This window comes from Dipodomys ordii, unplaced genomic scaffold (genome assembly GCF_000151885.1).
Source record: "Dipodomys ordii isolate 6190 unplaced genomic scaffold, Dord_2.0 Scaffold17, whole genome shotgun sequence".
NCBI lineage: Eukaryota > Metazoa > Chordata > Mammalia > Rodentia > Heteromyidae > Dipodomys > Dipodomys ordii.
Genome location: NW_012267233.1, coordinates 22,643,872 through 22,668,391, shown reverse-complemented (window position 1 = coordinate 22,668,391; position 24,520 = coordinate 22,643,872). Strand labels below are relative to the sequence as shown.

Here is a 24,520-nt window from a genome sequence, read left to right as displayed (position 1 = left end):
CCCCTCCACAAATTATACCAACATCAAATACAGTGAAAGCAGGGGTTATACTGTGGGGGAGGGACATACAAAGCAACAAAGAAATCATCTTATAAATGTGTTAGAAACAATAGACTATGATAAATTTTAAAAAATAAACAATCATGCACAAGGGAAGAAAGAAAGGGAAACTGGATTGTTGTACAGAAATAGAATGCTAAAAAACCCAATGCCAGTTTGAACTAGATATATGCACAATTTCTTGGACTAATGTGTTTAGTAAGAACATGGCTAAGGGCTGGAGGTAGTGCTGTAGCTCAACTAGAAGAGTGCTTGCCTTGGGCACAAAGCGGCTCAGGGACAGTATTCAGGCACTGGATTCAAGCCCCACAACCAAAAAGAAAAAGGAGAAGGAGGAGGAGGAGGAAGAAGAGGGGGAGGAGGGAGGGAGGGAGGAAAGGAGGGAGGGAAGAAAAGAAAAGGGCTAAGGAGTAACCTGGGAAATGGGTGTGAGCACATTTGGGAAGTACTATATAAAGTTTGATTTTTTTCATCCAGTAGTAATGGAAATTGCCAAGAAAGGTGAAGTCATAGAAGTAATATTTAAGGAAACCTGTCACTACAGTCAGAGGGTGAAATGCTGCTATGGAAAAAGAGTTTAAATTATTCCAAATTTTAAAGATAGGAGAAGTCCTGATATGTATTAAAGACACACCTGTTTTGTGTGGGTTTTTCTGTGGTTATTTCCATTTCCTTCCAACAAGATAATTATATGGCATGAATTGGAACGCCTTTTTGTGTGAAAGAAATATAGTAAATATTTTAAGATTGTGAACACAATCTCTGCTACAGCTACTAATTTGCTGCCATGGCACAAAAGCATCCTTAAATAATGTCTACATGAAATGATTTGGCTTTTTGTTACAATGGGCTTTGTTAATAGGTACTGAAACTATAATTTCTTATAATTTTGATGTATCAGGAAATAGTTTTCTTTTGATATTTTCTAACCACTTAAAAAACATTTTAAAGCATTTTTAACATCATGAGAGGAAAAGTGACATTGTCCAAAAAGAAACATATGCATTGCTTGACTTATGTGACTTTAACCCCCCTCTACACCACTTTTATAATAACAATAAAAATTAAAATAAATCAGACATCAAACAAGAATTGGCTTGTAGTTCACTGTTTACAAAATTTTGGTTTATAGGAAATTAGAACTCTCAGTCAAACATCATTTTGGCTTTTTTTGCTCAAGATGGGTATTCTACCACTTGATTCACATCCACATACCCAGTATCAGTTGTAAAGTTTTCTGCTTGTCTCAGACATATACTAGATATTACAAATAAGAGAAAATATGGGACCTATGTTTCTTTGGGCCTGGCTTACTTCACTTAATATAATTTTTTCCAAATCTTTCCATTTCCTAACAAATGGAGCAATGTCATTCTTTCTGATGGAGGCACTCTGTATATATACCACATTTTCTTGATCCATTCATCTACTGACAAGCAGAAAAGGTCAGATAAGTTGATGTTAGGTGAAATGAACCCCAAGGTAAGTATTCAAATGTTTTTGCTTTCATGCGATTGTTTCTAACATATTTATAAGATGATTTCTTGGTTGCTTTGTTTGTCCCTCCTCCACGGTATAACCTCTGCTTTCACTGTATTTGATGTTGGTATAATTTGTGGAAAGGAAGGGAAAAAACAAATCGTTTAAATAGGGATACAGGTGGACCCATTGTAACAATGAGATGTTCAAATCGTTAGGTCGAAAAATCAACTTTGTGGGGGGTGATGGGAAGGGATGGGAAAGGGAAACAAAAGAGGGGGCAACAATGCTAGATAAGAAATGTACTCATTATCTTGCCCATGTAATTGTAACCCCTCTCTACAGTATTTTCATAATAAAAAAATTTTTTAATAAAATTAAGGGGCTGGAAAGGTGGCTCAGTGGTAGAGTGCTTGCCTTGCATGCATGAGGCCCTGGGTTCAATTCCTCAGCACCACAAAAGCAGAAAAAGCTGGAAGTGGCGCTGTGGCTCAAGTGGTAGAGCACTAGCCTTGAGCTGAAGAGCTGAGGGACAGCGCCCAGGCCCAAAGTTCAGGCCCCATGACCGGACCCAAAAATAAATAAATAAATAAAAAGTAAAATTAAGTTTTGAATTCTCCACTGAATTTTCAATAGAACATCAAGATAGAGGTAGTCAAAGTGGAAAGTTATATGGTAAGAGGAGGGCCACCTAATCAGCTAATGAGGCTAAGCTTGTTAGCCAGTAAGCTTATGTGATCCTGTCTTCAGCTGCATACTGGAAACCTAGAAACAAAAGACAATCAATAAATACTATTTCAAAGCGACTCTGATCTCAGCATTTTTATTCCTGAAGATCAAAGACAAATTTTATTGGTTTCATTCAAGTTGTTTATTGCCTCCTTAAGGAATGTGGTTCAATTGCTGTGTTTAAATAAATGGATTGGGTGACTCCAGGGTGCCATCTCACACCCACAAATTACATACCTGAACAAAAGTCTGACCGATCTTAGACTGAACTTACTGGAAAGCCTAGGGAATGAATTCTATTGATACTTGTATGTTTTTCATTTTTCAAGTGTTCTTAGTGGAAAATAGGGAGGAATGATCATGATCATGATAGTTCATATAAACAGTCCCTTACATTGTACAGAACTTCTCTCATTTCTTTCAAGTAATTTTCATTTATCACTGAGCACTCTTTATATCTTATAAAGCCAACATTCTAAACATCTCTCATTATTCATCTCCAACAATTTCCCCTAGTTCCAATGACTGTCCTATATCTAGGGGTGTTTCTCCCAGTAAAGGACCATATTTGCTGTCTTCCTCTTCCAATTACATAATATTTACCCTGAATATCAGTTATTCAGCCAATATGTAACCACACATTTCTTCATTACCACAACTACAAACAGTTAACACTACAACTCTACACACAAATTACCATGAAAAAAGAAAATAAGTGAAGTATGTATATGTAAATGCTACATTTTACTTTGTATCATTTTATTTTGCCTCTGCTTTTATCCAGTGAGACTATCAAGTTTAAATTAGGTTTTAATATATTATTTTAAGTTTTATACTATAGCTAAACTATGTATAATAATTCTTCCAGATTCATTTAAAAGCAATTTTTGAATGTGCAGAAAACTGTTGTGTTAAAATGTATTTTTCATACTTTTTCATAGACTTGAATCAAAGGAGCCATTCCTGTCTGTTGGGTGAGTATACCTCTAAATGTTTTCAATATAAGCTATTTAGTTCATATTGAGCTAAATGGAGATATTTCCAGTTATTTTCCCTGTGTTTAAAAACCATAACCTCTTGCATGAACCATTGCTATCTTTGCTTTATAAAGACTGAACTAAATATTCCCTGAGCTATTTTGGGTAATTAGTACATAAGCAATCCTGTGTCTGCTATAAAAGCCATATACAATGTGATGATTACTTTATTCTTACCCTAAAAGGATGTGCTCAGATTGGCTTTAAAAATTTCTGAATCCAAAGTAGTGCTGTGACTCAAGTGGTAGAGCACTAGCCTTGAACTGAAGAATTCAGGGACAGCGCCTAAGCCCCGAGTTCAAGTCCCACCACCACCACCAACAACAAAAATCCTGAATCACAGATTCATAATACCTAGTCTGTTTACCTAAGAGTATACTTTTCTCTTTGGTCAATGTTTCTCCTCCACCTTTAGAACATTTTCTATACCTGTATCTGTCTCTCCTCCATTCACTTCATGTTATTCTACTAATTCACTCACAAGAATTGCTTCTCTGAATGTGAGGATGAGAAGCCCCAAGGCAAAGTTGCCTCCTCTGATGATCACTGTTTTTTGGGTTTTTTAATTAAGATAATCTTTTATTACGATGTCCTAAACTATAACATCAGTATCTGGCTGTTGGTTTATTGCATCTTATGTTGCTAGTAAAGAATAGCAATGAATGATGGTCACTGTTTTGAATCATAGTGTAAGTCCTAATCATGATACATTGTTGACAAGGTTACATATGTCTCTCATTTAGAACTACTTAAGAAACAACAATGTTTTTAGTCTGGTCTATCAAATAACTTTGACTAATATATGAAAATATATTCTGAAGGGAATTTTCATGCTCAGTATTATGGATGAAATATATCACAAATTTGGAAGATGTCATCAGGCTATATTTGATAAGGAAAATAAAAAGTTACTCTCTACTCAAGGTTAGTGACCAGAAATATGATGGAGTTAGAGTTTTAAATGATTAGGTCAATTTTCTTGTTCACAGCCCTAGAATATTTCTACCATTCGTTGAACAACATTGCTCATAAATCCCTTCTATTCCTCATCAAAGCATTTCATAAAGCCATTTAAATCCTAAAAATCAAAATAATTGTTTGAGTAGGTGGAAGAGGAAAATGAAGTATATGCATTTTATTGGAGGATTTCGTGAAAAAATGAAAGGTCAAGTTGGTCTGGTCATAAAAATCATTCCAAAAAAATCATTACAGTATACTTTTCTTCTACAGTGATCATCAGCTCCTATTGTTAAAAAGCTCCAAACCCAAAGAAATCTTTTATTGGAATGCATATGTGTCTGCCCTGGAGTCAAGAGGGCTGAAATAGCTTTTCTTCATGCTTCACTTAATACATTTTCTCTGCAGCCTTTTGTGTTCTGAGATGGGATCCATTTTTTATTGACTACCTCTGCTGAACAAGGGCAGACCTTAAGTAATCTTTGTTTTAAACTCATCAGGAGTTTGTCACCCACTAGTAAAGCCCTAAGAAAAATTTTCCAAAACAAAATTATGCATAATTCAGCAAATGCTCAAAGTAGGAATAATGTTAGGTATTAAATAAATATTACTATTCTCTCTCAGTCATTCTCTATATAATATGTATGTGCATCTGTAGATACACAACACACACATACACACACACACACATAGGGTGATTTCATAGCCTGGCTATTATGAACATTCTTGTTATAAACATGAGTACACAGTAACCTATATTGTATGCTGACTTAGATTCTTTCAGGCCTTTGAACAAAAGTGATATACTTGGATCTTATGGTTGTTCTTCCCTATAGGTACCTATAAGAGGGGATGAAAGCTTGTTCCAGAGTCTGATTCTGTTTGTTCAGGGTAGTGATACAGTAATTATTATTATGAGAATGGTGATATGATGTCATTGTACAAAGGGATTATAATTCTATAAGTCAAGTTATGAGTACAGTGCTTCTTAGTCAATGTCACTCCTCTCTTCATTATCCTCTATTTCCCCTCCTATCTTTGTAGTAGTCTTTAAAGTTACCCATGTGGTTCTGAAGCCAGCCAGGCCTCTGTATGGACTTGTCACCCTTCTTTATCCATGTACATATACACAGATTCCTGGAAATCTTTTCAAAAAATCTTTGCCATGTAACTTCACACAGTATCTTCTTTTGGATGCATATGATGGAGGTGAATACACAGGTCTAGGTTTGTCTTGCAAGATAGCCATCAAAGATCAGGACAAATGGGAATAGCTAAGAGGGTATGTCATGCAAGCCTCCTCACCACCTGTGCTGAGGTGTATAAAAATCTCATCTTTAGGTTGACCTGGACCTAAAGCTGAATCATATTCAATTATACATATATAAAGAATTTGAAAATATAATTTAATGCTGGGCTTAGTTGCACATGCCTATTAGCCCTCAGGATTAGAGAAAAGGGCATCAAAGTTTTAGACTAGCTTGATGTACATAGAAGCCCTATCTCAAACATATCCATAATAGTATGTAGACATATATTATATATGCTTAAGAATTTCAAATCCACAACTTTTTCTTAAATAAGTTTGAAAGCATTACTTAAATCAGAGTAATTCAAATAGTTTAGAACAATCTGGGCTGGGAAGGTGGCTCAGTGGTAGACTGGACCCCCCCCCAAAAAAAAAGAACAATCTAAAAGTTGTATTTGTGAATGTCAGAATTTTGGGTCCATTTTCAAGAATAAACCAAGGATGAAAGCATCAGAAATGGGTGTATTTCTTTTTTTTGGAAGGGGGTTCTGGTCGTGGGGCCTGAACTCTAAGCCTGGGCACTGTCCCTCAGCTCTTCAGCTCAAGGCTATTGCTCTACCACTTGAGCCACAGCTCCACTTCTGGCTTTTTTCTTTTTGCTTATGGTGCTGAGGAATCGAACCCAGGTCCTCATGTATGCAAGGCAAGTGCTCTACCACTGAAGCACCTTCCCAGCCCATGGGTGTATTTCTTTTGTGCTTTGGACTATGAGTTAGCTGATCATGAACAAAACCAGCTGGATGGAATCTGCTTGCCAAGACTTCCAACATGGCCAACGTCTATTCCACTAAGTAAAGGAAGCTAAATATCATCAACGCATCCGAAACTAATCCTAGCTACTAGCCATGTTTCATTAAATAATTTCTTGAGTAGTCTTCCTTAAAGTATATTTTATTTTCTCTTTTAACTTCAAGTTCTTTCTTTGTTCCTCCTCCTGTCTTTTCATTTTTGTGTTACTGGCAGTGGCATTGTGGAGATATATATACATGTATACAAATATACACAGATATATGGGGGATTATTTGGTTTTTAGAAGATAATGTCACCAACTTTGCAATAAACTTGCCTCAAATTAACCCAACCTCCTGGTTCCAACCCAACCTCCTGGCTCTACTTGCCTAGAATAACAAGTATATGTCAATACAGATGGATGGCATCCTTACAGTCTTGAAACTGAATTTGAATCTTCAATATGGTATTGAGGTCAGAATTCAGCACCTTGTGCTTGAAAGCTCTATTATTTCAGTCATACACTCTAGCCCCTTTTTCCTTATTATGTTTTGACAGGGTCAGCTGGTCTGGAACTATTATCTTCCCAATTCCATCCCCTTGAGTAACTAGGATTCCAGGTGTAGCCACCAGCAATCAACAAGGGTGCTTTCTTGAAAACTTTATTAAGCCTTGATACCATATTAGACTAGAAACGTATATTAGCTTGTTTGTATACAGTGTCTAGAGGAGACCTTACAGTGACTCACATTACTATATTAGCAGCCACCTGCTTTATGAGTATCATCTAACATATGAGTATTATAAATGACTGAGGACTTAGGAAAATATCTGATACATAGTAAACATGAAATATATGTGCCAATTAGCTTTAATATTCTGTGGAATGGTTAAAGCACTTTATATATGCATATAGATATATTTCCTAAGGTACATCCTAGTAAATCATAAAAACTCAACTAAATCCAAACAGTTGAATATTGTAGAAATGTACTAATATGGCGAAATTGCAGGAAGAGAGTGAAATCAGCCCAGGATGCACTGACTTTCTGAGGAAACCTTTAAAGAAGCTAGACAATAAAAAAAAACAAACAAACATAAAACCAGCATCATGAAAACAGTAAGACAATCCTGAGAGGAACTTAAAACATGTCCTTAACAGTAATCAAAGCTTTAATAGTATGACCAGGAAATAAGAAACAAATACTGTTTTTTTGGTTTACATTTTTAAGAGTTGGTTGGTAACAAAACATTAAAAAATAAAAATAGGATCATACAGGTTTATATAGATATTTACCAGTCATGTAGGAATTAAGGCACTGTCTTAATTTAAGAACTTAGAAGTCTAAAATATTGTATTGAACAGATTGACAAGACATTTATTATTATTATTATACCATACAGGAGAGTTACAATTACATGGGTAAGATAATGAGTACATTTCTTATCAAACATTGTTGTCTCCTCCTTTGTTTCCCCTTCCCATCCCTTCCCATCTCCCCCCTTCCCTGCCTCCCCCTTCTCCCATCTGCCTCCCCCACCAAAGTTGTAAAGTTCACTTTTGGACATAACAACTTATACATCTCATTGTTGCAATGGGTCCACCTGTATCCTTATTTAAATTATTTGTTTTATCCCTTCCCCTCCACAAATTATACCAACATCAAATACAGTGAAAGCAGGGGTTATATCATGGGGGAGGGACATACAAAGCAACAAAGAAATCATCTGTCTCAGATATATACTAGTTATTGCAAATAAGGGAAACCATGGGCCTTTTTTTTTTTGGGCCTGGCTTACTTCACTTAATATAATTTTTTTCAAGTCTTTTCATTTCCTAAATGGGGCGATGTCATTCTTTCTGATGGAGGCATAGAATTCCATTGTGTATATATACCACATTTTCTTGATCCATTCATCTACTGAGGGGCATCTGGGTTGGTTCCATGTCTTAGCTATGGTAAATAATGCTGCAATAAACAAAGTTGTGCTGGTAGCTTTAGTTTGGTCTTGTTTGTGATCATTCGGGTAAATGCCCAAAAGTGGGCTTGCTGGGTCATAAGGAATCTCTATGTGGAGTCTTTTGAGGAACCTCCAAACTACTTTCCAAAGTGGTTGAACTGACAAGACATTTTTAAGCCCAAAATAGAGCCTATACTTATCTTCAAAGGGAAGCACAATATCAGTAGAGACATATAGGCATTCCTGGAAAAGGCCTTGGATGATTGTAGCAGAGGGAAGGTACTAGAACGAGCACATCCTCCTTGCACATCCACTGGTCTAGAAAGATTGAATGGTTTTCCACAAGCCAGAGATCAGATTTCTAAGTTAGTTAGTCAAAGTGTATAATGTACATGTACATTAAATACTTTGAACAGCTAATACACTTTGATTATAATAATCAACAAATTGAGGTAGACTGCATGTTCAGAAATTATACAAGGATCCTGACGACTTATCCTGCCTAGTGAAATATAGTCATTAGATTATTTATGTTCATATCTATTGGTTTTCAACTAAAGAATAATGTTTTTCAAAGTGAGACTACAGTAGAGCTACTTAGAACACCATTGCAACTTGTCAGGTACAGTATGACTTGAAAACACACAGAATTGAATACCATAAAGTAAGAATGGAAAGTAAGGACCTAACAAAAACCACATAGTGAGTTCAAGATTAGCCTGTACTACATAGGAAGATCAATAAATGCATGTGTGTGCCTGTGTGTGCATGCACGCACATGCGCACGCACACACACACACACACACACACACACACACAAAGGTCTAGTATCAGTAAATGATTGAGTGATCTGTTAAAGGTTTCATGAATGAATAGGTAGAATCCTGGTGATAGGATGACACACTACAGTCCAGGGACAGTGTAAAAACTCATGTATAGTTAATAAGACCCCATCCCTAAGTGTTAAATATGACTATTGAACATCCAAGAGTTACTAATGGCCAGTTCAATGCCTATCTTCTGATGGTTTGATTTCAGTTTTCTCTAAATCTCTAGTGGAGAAGAGGATAAAAAGATACGACCAATTTTCTTCTAAAAAAGAAATCTATTTTTGTTGGGTTTTTTTTTCAGACTCAAACAGTGCTACCACAAAATTAATGATTTCTTTAGCAACTTCATTCTTTTCCCAAGGCCCTTCAGGCTCCTTCTCTGGAGAGTACACAAAGTTTTTGCAGTGCTATTTTTGTAATCTAAAGCAGTTGTGCTTTCAGGCCTGATGCTACAACTGTAATTTTAATTTATCAACCTGCCACTCAGAGAAATGCTGTGAAACATCTGAAAGCTTAAACCTATCATTTATTTCTGCACCTGTCAATGACACTTTTCTGTGCTTGTCAAGATCGTTTAAATGGCACCATGATGGCATATACAATATCACCAATAAATTGGGTAATCAATCATTTGCGTGCATATTTTGACAAGAGTGTCTGGAGTTCATGGGCTCTAGGACACATTTTAGGAAGAAGGTCTCTCATTACTCTTCAATAATGAAATGCAGTAAAGTCATCAGAAAGATTCATCCTCAGTCCCTACTCCCCCCCCCAAAAAAATAATAATTTAAGAAATAAAGTCACTAGTTGTGACTGAAATGGCTTTTATTTCTTAAGTGAAATGTTCTCCTGGGGGAAAGGAAATAATTGCAGATTATAACAGGCAGGAATATAGTTACATAGGGGAACAAAAATGCATAGGATCATTAAATAGATTTATTTAGGTCCTTCTTTTAAAGGAAGCAATGGTGCAGTGCTTTACAGCTGATGGTATTTCAAAAAAAAGTGATATCAGCATTTCTGCCACTATCTAATTTGTTCATATAATAAAGTGTCACATTAACCCAAATGTGACAATTCAGTTTCACTCTCAGAATTGATACTGTTATAATCTATAGACAACTTCACTCTCACAAAAATTTGGAAGAAGTCTTTGTTCAATATATAGAGAATTATAGAAACAGATAAAGATATAGGTCTAGACAATGCACATATACATATACATTATGTATTGAATACATACATATATGCACATAGGGCCTACATGTAAAGAATCTATTATCATTAAATCCATTCAACCCATAGCAAATCTCATATCCTATATAATGTGTGCCTATTTAAGATAAAATATTGTTAAAATGTAATCTTAATATTGTCTAAAAAATCTAACTATATTTTTTAAATTTTATTGTAAAAGTGTTACTACTTAATTATTTTCAAAAGTCTTACAAGTCCTTCAGGATTATGACCACTTCATATCATACAACAATTTATAATGTGTTGTCATTAAATGTCCATATTTATGGAAATAAGTATGCATATTTAGCATACATAATTACTAGGTCTCTTATGATAAGCTAATCTTAAGGGTAATTATAGTATCAAATTTAAAACAACCAAAGCTTTGAGAACCATATGAACAAACTCAGCTACTATTGTTTCTGTACTGTTCTATCCCTTTATTCATGGATCATGTTTCTTTTGTCCTGTGTCTTAATTTTTTTTACTACTAGGGTACAAGCCAGGGTATTTAGATATGCTTGTCAAGAACTCTTCCACAAAATGAAACCACCAGCCCTAATCATGAGGTTGTGAAAGTAGCAGGCCACACTGGAAAAGACAATCATATAATCTGACTGGTGAAAAATCCATTCATTGAATATATGTGAATAAAGTTCTTTAGATGTTTCATATAGAAATATTCCATGAAAAGATAATTTTTATTCAATTTAAAATAAGGTCTCAGTCTCACATAATATAAAAAGCAATCCTGAATACAATCTCTCACTAGAAACAAAACGGAAAAAGACATAAAATGTTATTGTGTCCTTCATGAGACTAACTTCAGCCCCCTCAGAGGATAGAAAACTAAAAGAATTTGTGTAAAATAACTTTTTTCTTTTCTTAGCTTCATAAAATACACTTTTTTAATTAATTTATTTTTTATTGTGAAAATACTGTACAGAGGGGTTACAATAACATGGGCAAGATAATGAGTACATTTCTTATCAAGCATTGTAGCCTCCTCCTTTGTTTCCCCTTCCCATCCCTTCCCAGCCTCCCCCTGCATAAAATACACTTAAGTTTAATTTCCAGTTCAATCATGACTTATTCACTAAATATTTTCTACAAGGTATAAATAATACTAATCTTAAAAAGCTAAAAATATTGGTTATTCCTTAATAGTGTCTATCAATGACTTTTTACTGATTCTCTCATAGATAAAGTAGATGTCATTGCTGTTTCAGTACTAGAATACTGGGAAGAGAAATCCTATACAACTTCATTAAACACACACAGAACACTGGTAGCCATATTGGACTGAAGCCCAATCTGTGGCTTTTGCTGAAGTAACTGATGATGTCATGCATCCTAACACTTCCTTCTCCAAATTTCATATTCTTTTGAGTCATCACAAGCATCCAAACAACAGCTTTAATTATTCAGGGAAATAGTTCACATTCAATAAAAGTCATTTATTGCTGTTAGAGGCATTGTGAAAGTGCTAAGAAAGTTTTCAGTCCTCATTTTCTACTCACATTCTATTCATCCAGCTAAGGATGACTGATCTTTATTTTATCAGTCTCATAATGTGGCCTTTTCAATGTTTCTAGGGACATTTTCAAAGTACAAAAGTGTATCTTTTACTCAAAAGGATTTTCTACTTAACTCTGTAGAACAAATCTGTTATCCCAATAAAGTTGATAGTGGACAAATATTAGCAAAACCCAGGCATTATTCATGCATTAGTAGCTTATAAGAAAAAAGGGATAGTCATTTCTCTAAAGAGAAAAAATGCATTTAGAAGTCATATTTTTCATATAGTAAGGTACATTAAAAGTTAATGCCAAAAGTTTCATGTTATTAGAAACCTCATTATCTTCTTGGTGAAAATTTTACTAGATTACATTCAAAATGTACCATTAGAAGCTGAGGGCCTCATTCAATTTAAAAACAAATCACATGCCTGTGGTTTAATCAAAGGTAGGCCACCCTCAGCTACGAGTCACCCTTAGTATCCACAAAAAGCATGTATAAGATGAAACACATGATGAGACATTTCTCCCCGATATTGACTGAAATATCATGAGGGCATGGTGATATAACCTAGCTGGATACTAAAAAATCTTAAATGCATTTAAAAATTGAAGCTCTCTGAAGGAGCTATTTTTAAGATACACTCTGTAAAACATGGATCTTTGATTATCCACATGAATCACAGTGAGTCTGTGGCAAGCTAAGTACTCTAAATTCTCCTGTAATGCCACCAAGTCATAGATGGAGGGGCTGCTCATTCCTAAGTTCTTTAAATTGCCAGTTTTGGGTTTGAAGCTCTAGAGAAAAGACTTGACAGCATCATTGCCCTTTGTGCAATGAACAGCTATCCAATTTCAGTAAGTACATCAATTCATTATTTGAAGGTCCCTGTATGTGTGAAAAATATCACATAACGATGTCAGCTCTACACTAGCCTATGAGACAGACAAAATACCCTATTAGATACTGAGCTTTCCATTTGTACTGCAAAGATCAAAATCTCTACTCATCATTAGTGGAATTTACACAATTCATTTTGAAAATATAGGATGAAGGGTGTTCCAAAGTATATTTAAATAAATGTCAAATAAGTGTTTCCTATTCTCTGGTCCCTATTATTTTTAGAGCAATATTAGTAGCTTAATATTTAAATCTCCAAAGTACAAGTTAAAAACATGAAATGGATGTTACAATGCCTCATTATCAGCATCGTGATCTTTACTTCTGAATGTCAGTTCAGTTCTGTTTAGGTGAGATTTACTTAATATTAAAAACTTGTAGAAAATTAGAAAATGCCTTCAAAATGTTGAGGGAAAAAATATGTCTAGTCCAAAAAATGCTGGTTATCAATCAAGTGAAACACATTGCCAATTAAATCATGCAGATAAAAAAAAACAATATTATCATTTGCAGTAGAAACATTCTGAAAAGTCCTGTGAACATTGAATTAGCAATACTCTATCATTGTTCTTAAAGGAAATACAGGACTTGGTTCCTATAAACCTCTAGCCATTATAACTTTGCCAGACACTTAATACATAATTTTGTTTAAAGACCCTCTACTTAACATGCATTGCTGACTCATTCATATTGAATTCCTAGCTAACAATAATAAAATTAATGTATGCATGAAATTATCTACCAAAGTTTTCAGGTACCTCTTTCAGCTCTCTTGCACTTAAGATCATTTGACAACATTTCGACACCATATTTTAAACCATTTCAAAGAGCCAAATCACCATGAAAAAACAACAAATGCAAAAAGGACAGCATAATAGATCAAAGGAAGGGTGCTAGTGTACAGTATGTGAGCTAAAATAAGAAAGCTATGTTGGCCTTCAGCTGGGAACATGCCAACCAGGTGACTCAAATATTTTATTATTAGTGTGTGAGTGATTGAGAGAACTCAGGAAGCATTGATTTGAGGTTGCAAATAATTTTACAAATTTAAAAATACTAAGAATGGGGGGGAGTGTAGTTGTGGAGATGGGGGAAAACAACAGAGCAGACAACAATGCTTGATAAGAAATGTACTCATTACCTTGCTTATGTAACTGTAATCTTCCTCTGTACAGTATTCTCACAAAAAACTTATTAAAAATACTAAGAACCAACTGAATTTTCAAAAATCTAATGATTCACAAACATTTTCTAAGAAACCTACAAAAGATGCTCCAACAAAATATTATATGAATAAAAAAGAGAGGAAGGAATTCAACACTAAAGAGAAACAAGCCCTCAGAAGAAAAACACAGTGGTTTCATCAGAGATCTAGGGAATGTTAGCTCAGGTTCTGAAAGGCAAAGAAGAGGAATGAAACATGAGACAATTATAAGTGCCAAGAAAACAACAATTTGTACAAGAAGGAAATTTAATAATGGCATTGTGCAGTTTATTACTCAACTGTAAATGATATGTACATAGTCATAACAATATGAACACTAAATATTGACTTAAGCAAAAGAGAAAATAATTTTTAAAAAAGAGAGAACACTAATGAAAAAGCTTTTCTATCTACATAAACAGAGAAATATTCTGAGGACTCAAAAAGTATTGATTCCTCTGAAAAAAAGATTTGCTTCTAAGCTGAGTGCTATTGCTCACACCTATATTATTAGTTAATCTGGAAGCCAAGATTTGTTGAATCTCAATTTGACCCTAGAATAAAAAGTCTGAGAGACTCCAACAAAATATTGTATTAAAAACAAGCTGTGAGAAATGGAAAGACATGGAAAAAATTATACTAAGCGAAGTAAGCCAAACACAAAGAAACATAGGCTGATTGGTTTTCCTCATTTGTAATAATTGAATGTGCCTATAAATCTACAAGTAATCCCAATGGATAGTAAAACAAAAACAATCACACCTGGCCATGATTAATTAAACAGCAATCTAAGTATCCATGCAGTGAAAATAAAGGATATTCTTAGGAGAGGATCTCAAGGGCTCAATAGCTATGTACATAAAATCATATAAAATGATGCTTATCAAAATTAATTCCAAGAAATGGAAGGAAGAGGGGTTTTATTATACTGTTTGCAGGGTTTTTTTCTTTTTTCTTCTTTCCCTTTTTCTTTGCTTATTCCCTTCTGTCACTGTTTTTTATTCTGTGCCTTTGTCTAGAATATAAGTTTATCTGATTTGGGAAGGGGAAGGGAAAGCACAGAAATGGTAAGACTGTGAATCAATTCAGCAGTGATATTCACTAGACACTATGTTGGAAATGAACTATACAACTTTGGGACAGAGGGAAGTCAGGAGGGGAAAAACTGGGAGAGAATGAGGGAAAGAGTGATACTGTTCAAAAAGAAATGTACTCATTATCTGATTCATGTAACTCTAACCCCTTTGTATACAACCTTTATAATAAAATCTTTCAAAAATGAGAGAAAAAAAGAACAGGATAGAGGCAATCTCTTCCTGGATATATTTTGATTAAATTGGAGCAAACAGGTTGGCTCCTGTTGATTTAAGACAGTTGTGTTTTCTTAATGTTTAAGTGGCTCAGTCAAGCAGGATTCCATGCAAATGACACGCTGATTAAGAAACTGAATCAGCAACTAAACCACCTGGTAAAAACTAAGAAAAGTTCCATCTCTGAAAATTCATACTACAAGAATGCTCTCATGAGAGTGCAAAGATATGAAGACAGAGTATCCATGGCAATATTTTTATATTAAAATGGCAGACAGGAGGGGAAAGATGTTACAATACATGCATATTATGGTACAAGCTGGCAGTGGAGGTCTACATATGTGTTTTATAACATCTCATAGATGGAACTCTAGAAAGTGACATAGAAAAATGCCCAAAATAAATTTTACATAAAAAGATTTAAAAAAAACTACCTATGAAGAATGGAGAAAAAATCAGAGGCTAAACATTCAAGTCATAATACTGGCGCGCGCGCACACACACACACAGAGATTTAATTCTAGAAACTGAAGAATATTGCAGAAGATATCTATTTCCTTAACTCAATAATTCTCAGAAGGTACCTCTAATTAAGATTAATAGAATATAAGAAGAAACTAATCTTTAAACAAAACTCCAGAATCGATACAATGCTTCATTTCTAGTAAAAGGGAAAATTCTATAAGAAGAAAGAAATTTTTTTCTTTCTGATGAGGCATAGAATTCCATTGTGTATATATACGACATTTTCTTGATCCATTCATCTACTGAGGGGCATCTGGGTTGGTTCCATATCTTAGCTATAGTAAATAATGCTGCAATAAACATAGTTGTGCTGGTAGATTTAGTGTGGTCTTGTTTGTAAACATTTGGGTAAATGCCCAAAAGTGGGATTGCTGGGTCATAGGGGAGATCTATGTGGAGTCTTTTGAGGAACCTCCATACTACTTTCCAAAGTGGTTGAACAAGTTTACACTCCCACCAACAATGCAGTAAGGTTCCCTTCTGTCCACATCCCCTCCAGCATCTGTTGTTATTAGAGTTCTTGATTTTTGCCATTCTAACTGGGATGAGGTGGTATCTTAATGTTGTTTGATTTGCATTTCTTTTATGGCTAGGGAGGTTGAGCATGACATTGCCCCATTTGTTAGGAAATGGAAAGACTTGGAAAAATTTATATTAAGTGAAGTAAGCCAAGCCCAAAGAAACATAGGTCCCATCGTTTCCCTTATTTGCAATATTTAGTATATGTATGAGTCGAAAAGGTCAGATAAGGTGATGTTAGGAAAATGAACCCTAAGATGTGTATTTAAATGTTTTTTTCTTTCATGTATTTGTTTCTAACGCGTTTATAAGATTATTTCTTTGTTGCTTTGTATGTCCCTCCCCGACAATATAACCCCTGCTTTCACTGTGTTTGATGTCGGTATAATTTGTGGAGGAGAAGGGGAAAAGCAAGTCGTTTAAATAAGGATACAGGTGGACCCGTTGCAACAATGAGAGGTACAAGTTGTCATGTCAAAAACGAACTTTACAACTTTGGTGGGGGGGGAGAATTGGGGGGGACAGGGGAGGCTGGGAAGGGATGGAAAGGGTAAACAAAGGAGGAGGCTACAATGCTTGACAAGAAATGTACTCATTATCTTGCCCATGTAATTGTAACCCCTCTGTACAGTATTTTCACAATAAAAAAAAATTTTAAATTTAAAAATAAAAAAGAAAGAAAATTTTAAATAAATCATTATGAAGAAATTTAAGGAAAAACTAGACAAATATTCCCTAAGCAAAATACAGGCAAATACTGTGGCCCCAAAATGATAACAAAAAATAAAAATAAAAAATAGGATAAAATACCATTGAGTTTAATTTGCAATTAATGATATTCACAGAAGAACAATTTTACAGAATATGAATCAATAAAAACCATAAAACAGAATTAATTCTTTCATTAGATTTTTAAATTTTGAAATGTAAGGACATATGAAGACATCCGAACTTGCCAAGAAAAAAGGATGCTGACAAAAAAAAAATCTGCATTCATTTTCCTCCCTCTGGTATGTACTACCATGAAGACAATAATAGGTCCTTCTCAAGGTTAAGGTACAGGAACTGTATGTGCAATGCCGTGGCTTCACTAAGTGATGAAAACAGAAAGACATTAAGAACACCTGCTGTGTCATGTACTGCTGAATTTCTTTCTTCTCTTCCCTGGAAACCAGTATGATCAGAGCAATATAATCCACAAACACATTTTAAACAATTATTTAAATACAGTTATTTAACTTTCTTTAACCAAGAATATCACAATAATATCCAAGAATATCACAAGTGAGACAAAGTGACTTGATTTTTTTTAAAAAAAGAAGAAAAGAAAAACAATTTGGAAGTGGCACTATGGCTCAAGTGGTAGAGCGCTTGCCATGAGCTGAAGAGCTGAAGGACAGTGCCCAGGCCCAGAATTCAAGCCCCACAACAAAAAATAAATAAAAGTAACTATTGTGGAAAATGATAGTGGTGGTGGGAAAAATGAGAGATTTCTGAAGTTTAGATGGAAAAAAAGAAAAAAAGATGGTGACGTGGAACTCTGAAGAATAGAACCACAGAGCCAGGAAAAAAATAGTAATAATTTTTTCCAATTCTTTCCATTTCTTAACAAATGGGGTAGTGTCATTCTTTCTGATGGAGACATAGATGAATGGATCAAGAAAATGTGATGTATATATATGTGATATATACGGTATATATACAAATGGGTCAAAACAATGTGGTATGTATATGCATATATATGTATATATGTTTGTATACATACATGAATACATACGTGTATATATGTACATACATGTTGGTACATATATACATAGACACATGTAAACATGTATGTATGCATATATCTATGTATATATACACATACCACATTTTCTTGATCCATTCATCTACTGAGGGGCATCTGGGTTGGTTCCATATCTTAGCGAAAAAATTATATTAAGTAAGCCAGACCCAAAGAAGCCTAGGCCTCATGGTTTCCCTTATCTCAATAACTAGTATATGTCCAGGACAAGCTAAAGAGGTCAAAAGCTGCTGATGCTAAGCAAAATGAACCCCAAGATAGGGACACAAGAGATTTTTATCTTCCTTATTGTTCTTTTTAATATACTTATAATTCACAATGTGATTTTTTTGTTTTTGTTTTTGTATGATCTTCCCCCATGTTATAACCCCTGTTGTCACTGTATTTGATTCCAGTGTCCTGCATCTTGTATATATTTTTCTAATTTGGGGAGGGGAAGGGAAATAACAAAATGCTTAAATAAAGATTCAGGATGACCCATTGTAACAATCAGATGTACAAGACACTATGTTGAAATCGAACTTTGCAATTTTGGGCGAGGGGGTGGGGGAGGGAGGAGTTGGGGAGGTGGGGAGAAAAGGGATGGTAAGGGAAAAACAAAGGAGGGGGTAACTATGCTCCATAGTAAATAGAATCATTACCTTGCTCATATAACTGTAACTCTTCTGTACAGTATCTTTACAATAAAAAAATCTATTTTTTTGTTTTAAAAATTCTTTTTCTTTTTTTTATTATGAGAATACCATACAAAGGAGCTACAATTACATGGGCAAATAAAAGAAATGCAAATCAAAACAACATTAAGATACCACCTCACCCCAGTTAGAATGGCTATAATCAAGAACTCTAATAACAACAGATGCTGGAGGGGATGGGGACAGAAGGGAACCTTACTGCATTGTTGGTGGGAGTGTAAACTTGTTCAACCACTTTGGAAGGTTGTATGGAGTTTCCTCAAAAGACTCCACATAGAGCTCCCCTATGACCCAGCAATCCCACTTTTGGGCATTTACCCGAATGATCACAAACAAGACGACCACACTAAAGCTACCAGCACAACTATGTTTATTGCAGCATTATTTACCATAGCTAAGATCTAGAACCAACCCAGATGCCCCTCAGTAGATGAATGGATCAAGAAAATGTGGTATATATATACAATGGAATTCTATGCCTCCATCAGAAAGAATGACATTGCCCCATTTTAAGACTTGGAAAAAATTATATTAAGTGAAGTAAGCCAGGCCCAAAGAAACATAGGCCCCATGGTTTCCCTTATTTGCAATGACTAGTATATGTCTGAGTCAAGCAGAAAAGGTCAGATAAGTTGATGTTAGGGAAATGAACCCTGAGATATGTATTCAAATGTTTTTTTTTTTCATGTGATTGTTTCTAACACATTTATAAGATGATTTCTTTGTTGTTTCCCTGCTTTCACTGTATTTGATGTTGTTATAATTTGTGGAGGGGAAAGGAAAAAACAAATTGTTTAAATAGGGATACATCTCATTCTACATCTCATTGCAACAATGAGATGTACAAATCGTTGTGTCGAAAAACGAACTTTACAACTTTGGTGGGGGGGAGGGAAGAGAAGTGGGGGGGAAGGGAAGGGTTGGTATGGGGAAACAAAGGAAGAGGCAAAAATGCTTGATAAGAGATGTACTCAGTATCTTGCCCATGTAATTATAACCCCTCTGTACAGTATTTTCACAATGAAAAAATTTAAATAATAAAAAAAAATTACATGGGCAAGATAACGATTACATTTCTTGTCAAGCATCATTGCCTCCTCCTTGTTTCCCCTTCCCGTCCCTTCCCATACACCTCCCCTCTCCCCACTCGACCCTCCTCCCCACCCCCCATCAAAGTTATTACGTTCGTTTTTCGACATAACGACTTGTACATCTCATTGAGGCCCTGGGTTCGATTCCTCAGCACCACATAAGCAAAAAGAAAAAAGCCGGAAATGGCGCTGTGGCTCAAGTGGTAGAGTACTAGCCTTGAACTGTAGAGCTGAGGGACAGTGCCCAGGCCCAGAGTTCAGGCCCCACGACCGGACCCAAAAAAAAAAAAAAAAAAGATGGTAACATGGGACTCTGAAGAATAGAACCACAGAGCCTGGCGCCGGTGGCTCATGCCTGTAATCCTAGCTACTCAGGAGGCTGAGATCTGAGAATCGCGGTTCAAAGCCAGCCGGGGAAGGAAAGTCCGTGAGACTCTTACCTACAATGAACCACTAGAAAATCGGAAGTGGCTCAAGTGCTGTGGCTCAAGCGGTAGAGCGTTTGCCTTGAGCTGAAGAGCGCAGGAACAGAGCCCAAGCCCAGAGTTCAAGCCCCAAGACCGACCAAAAAAAAGAAAGAAAGAAAGAAAGAAAAGAAAAAAGCATAGAAACATATTTGGAAATAACATCTTGTACTTCTCATTGTTGCAATGTACGGTATTTTCACAATTAAAAAAATAGAAACATAAAGGAGCCAGTCTCCTCTCCAAATATACAATTTGGGGATAAGAATTAATATATTAATATATAAGAAAGGAATAGAAATCACAACAGGGAGCTATATTTATACAAGGAGGGTATAAGTTATAAATGATGGAAAACAAATCAATGTATTTAATGAATATGCCCTTTTTGTCTCTACAAGGTTTGTAGGAACTATTCACTTAGGTAATACATGTTCAATGCAATATAAGTTTTCAGTAAAAACAAAAAGATATTTATGAGTATCTAAAGGTTTGGGGAAAATGAGGAACTCAATAAGCCAATTCCAATATATATTGTAGTCATCAAAATGGTATATAAAGATTTGCCAAAGACTTTCAAGATGTTTTTAATAATAATGGCAATAAGTGCTATCTTCCTAATTATAATTTACTAATATAGATGAAAACTATACTTTTGACTTGTTTTGGCACATATTGCATGTAAATACTTTCCTTATTGCTATTTTACTTTGAATCAATTACAACAGAATGCATGTTAGATCAAATGCCCTGAGCTTCTACTGATAAACATACACATTTTTCTCCTTTCAATTATTTCTGTGCTAGATTATGCTGATAGATTCCCAGACTTAAATTTGGTATTCATTTCCTCTTTCTAGTTTACTTTGACTTACTGGGCTGATTTTTTTCCCTGATAATATTTTTTAATCTTTCTTAGTTCAAATGTGTGTGTGTGTGTGTGTGTGTGTGTGTGTGTGTGTGTGTGTGTGTGTAAAATGACCATTTATTTTCTGAGTCAAGTTTTCAGCACCTTGTAGGTTTGGAAAAAATATTTTATATTAACATACACATAATATGAAGTACATTTTTTATTCCTTCTTGGATCCTACATCAGCTTAAGAGACTATAGCTTGTAGTGAGAGCTTCATCTCCCCAGAAATCTAAAACCTATATGTGAATTTCTAAATGTTACATTTGACAGTGCAATGTGATTTTAATAAGACAATAAAATTTGATCCTGATAACCCAGAAAGATATCATGCATTAAATCTCTTTTCAAACTTCTCACAAATGGCTGGCAGGTTCATCTTGAGGTGAGTGTACTATATTAGACCATATAAAATTCTTTCACTAAGCAAGGAGCTAAGAGGAAATAAATTGATAAGTGGAAGAAAAGTATGGCCCAATCAGGCTAGGGTAATGCTATAAATGTCCTAACATGAATCTATTTTTTCTTATAAAAAGTAAATATTGGCATACCAGGGCATGTTATAATTCCAGCTAGTTGAGAGACAGGAATAGCAGGATTATAGTTCAAGCCAGGCTAGGTCACAAAAACCTGAGCCCTAGCTGAAAAACAAACTAAATAGAAAAAAACTACCCATGACTCAAGTGGTAAAGTGCTTGCCTAGCAAGTGTAAGGCCCTAAATTAATCTCCATGCTTACAACAAAGAAAAGAAGAAAGAAAATACTATAGCAGAAAGTTCTAGGGAAGTGTGCACATTGAATTCACAAAATATCTATGTGGTGGCTACAAGTACCTTCCTTATAATCTGGCAAAATAGACTTATAAATAAGCACAACAATATATGCATAGATAGAAGCATATGTAAGAAGCCTCAAAAATAAGGCTTATACATTAATCACTAAATTCAGTGAAAACAAAGAGATGGATAATACTCTACTGAATTTTGACATGAGTCCTAGAATATTTAACTGAAAACTTTGGTGTCAAGAAATTCAGATAAATGAGATTAAGTTTAAAGAGGAAAGACAGAAATGATTAATGGAGTAGAAGGATTGTGAAGAGAAAAAGTTGACAGAAATAAATCTATAGAGGTTAGCTAAGTGACAAGGAAAAGCAGAGAACTTACCAGAAGGAATCAGATGTAAGCACAAAATGACTACAATCACAGGGAGCACAGTAAGGAGAATTTAACCTAATTTAATAAATTTTATAACTGGGGAAGGTGTAGGGTTTGTGCTAATCCTTTAAGAATGGATGAATTTCTGATTTAAAGAACATACAACATATATTGATGAATGGGGTCATAGCAAGAAATGATATTAGTCAATCAATTGAGTTAATGCACTAGATTATATAGAGATACAAACATGTTTCTCCCTTAGAGCAAAGAGCTTGCACGTACTGATAAATGCTGAAGAACTAATAATTGAATACATACTGAAGGACAGGTGGAGGAAGGAACTACCTGTTGAAGAGTTCTGAATATTGAAGAATCTGAACATTATCTACTTGACTTAAGGTGTTACGTTATTGATGTTATCACAGTGGTGATATCACAGTTATAATTTACAAAAAAAATAGCAAACATGATAAATGTGGAGATTCAGGATGAGGAATAACAATTTGGAGGACATTGCACCAGTTCAGGTGAGATTGTGTATGCACTGATCAGGTGGGTGAAATAACTAGATGATTTGGGTTCTCCGGCTTCTACATTCATAGTACTCATTTTTTCTTTTTTTTCAAATTTAAAAAAATTTAATACCTTGCTATGATATTTTTTCCACTGTCATCAACTTGTTTACATGATCAAGATTTTTTAATTTAATATATAATTTTCTTGTAATGATAATATGTTAGTACTCATTGTCAATCTTGCTATTTGTGAAAAAGAAATGTTTTTCATGCAGTTTTACAAAATAATTATGAATTGAAGAAAAATGTATATAAATGACTATGAAAAATGAAAGCAAAAACTAAACACAATTTTGTAATTACATATTTAAATATCCTCCCTTCACCAATATGGCAAAGAGAATGGAACCACCATTCTCCACGCAAAGTAATATTTACAACTGTAAAATCCATGTTAACTCAGCTAGAAAAAGAAAAAAATATCTTTTTATTTCTCTTCTTTCTATCTTCTGAGATGTACAAGATGTTATGTCAGAAAACGAACTTTACAACCAAATTCACTTTTCATGTATGACTTCATTGGTCTTTTAATAGGTCCCATAGTTTGCCTTATTTGCAATAACTAGTATATGTCTGGGACAAGCAGAAAAGGTCAGATAAAATGATATTAAGCGAAATGAACCCCAAGATAGGGACACAAGTAGTTTTTCCTTTCTTGCTGTTTCTATTGTATTTATAAGGTACCATGTGACTTTTTTGTTGCTTTGCATGTCCCTCCCCGATGGTATAATCCCTGTTTTCATTGTGTTTGATGTTGGTATAATTTATGAAGAAGAAGGAAAAAACAAATTGTTTAAATAGGGATACAGGTGGACCCATTGCAATAATGAGATGTACAAGACACTATGAGAAGTAATCTTTAAATATAAGATACAGTATAGTTGACTCAACAGCAAGTAGATTATCAAGACTAATACATGGACCTCGGGATTCTTTTTTTCACTCATTTATTGCTATTGTAAAAGGTGATATGCAGAGGGGTTACAGTAACAGAAGTCAGCCTACACTACACTTCATTTTGAACAATGACACCGCTTCTTCCCTCGCTCTCTCACAGTTGAACACTCCCACAAGTTGTACTGTTCATTTTCAGCCTAGTGTCTAGGATCACTGTGGCATTTGCTCACCCTTTGTCCCACCATTTCTGTGCCCCCCGCCCCTCCCAAAGACAGATAAAACAAAACTAAACTAAAAAGACAAAAGAAAAGAAAAATGCCAACAAAGAAAAATAACCTCTTTGGACAAATGGGATTGCATGAAATTGTAGAGCTTATGCATGGCAAAGGACATAGCTAGCACAATCAACAGAAAGCCCATATATTGGGAGAAGATCTTCACTAGCCATATAACAGACAAGGGTCTTATATCTAAAATATATCTAGAACTCAAAAAATTAAATTCCCAACAACAAATCCTCAAAGAAACAACTACCCAATAAATAAGTGGGCTAATGACTTAAAGAGAAACTTCTCTGAAGAGGAAAGAAGATGGCCAATAGACACATGAAGAAATGC

General features: G+C 34.8%; 1 protein-coding gene across 1 annotated transcript in view; it reads left to right on the top strand.

Annotated features, from left to right (window-relative positions):
- Positions 1 to 24,520, top strand: part of Ralyl (RALY RNA binding protein-like) — a 672,761-nt gene that overhangs the window by 554,098 nt on the left and 94,143 nt on the right. The window contains exon 4 of the mRNA XM_013012428.1: positions 3,210 to 3,242. Coding sequence (XP_012867882.1) covers positions 3,210 to 3,242 — 33 coding nt within the window. The remainder of the gene's footprint in view (positions 1 to 3,209; positions 3,243 to 24,520) is intronic.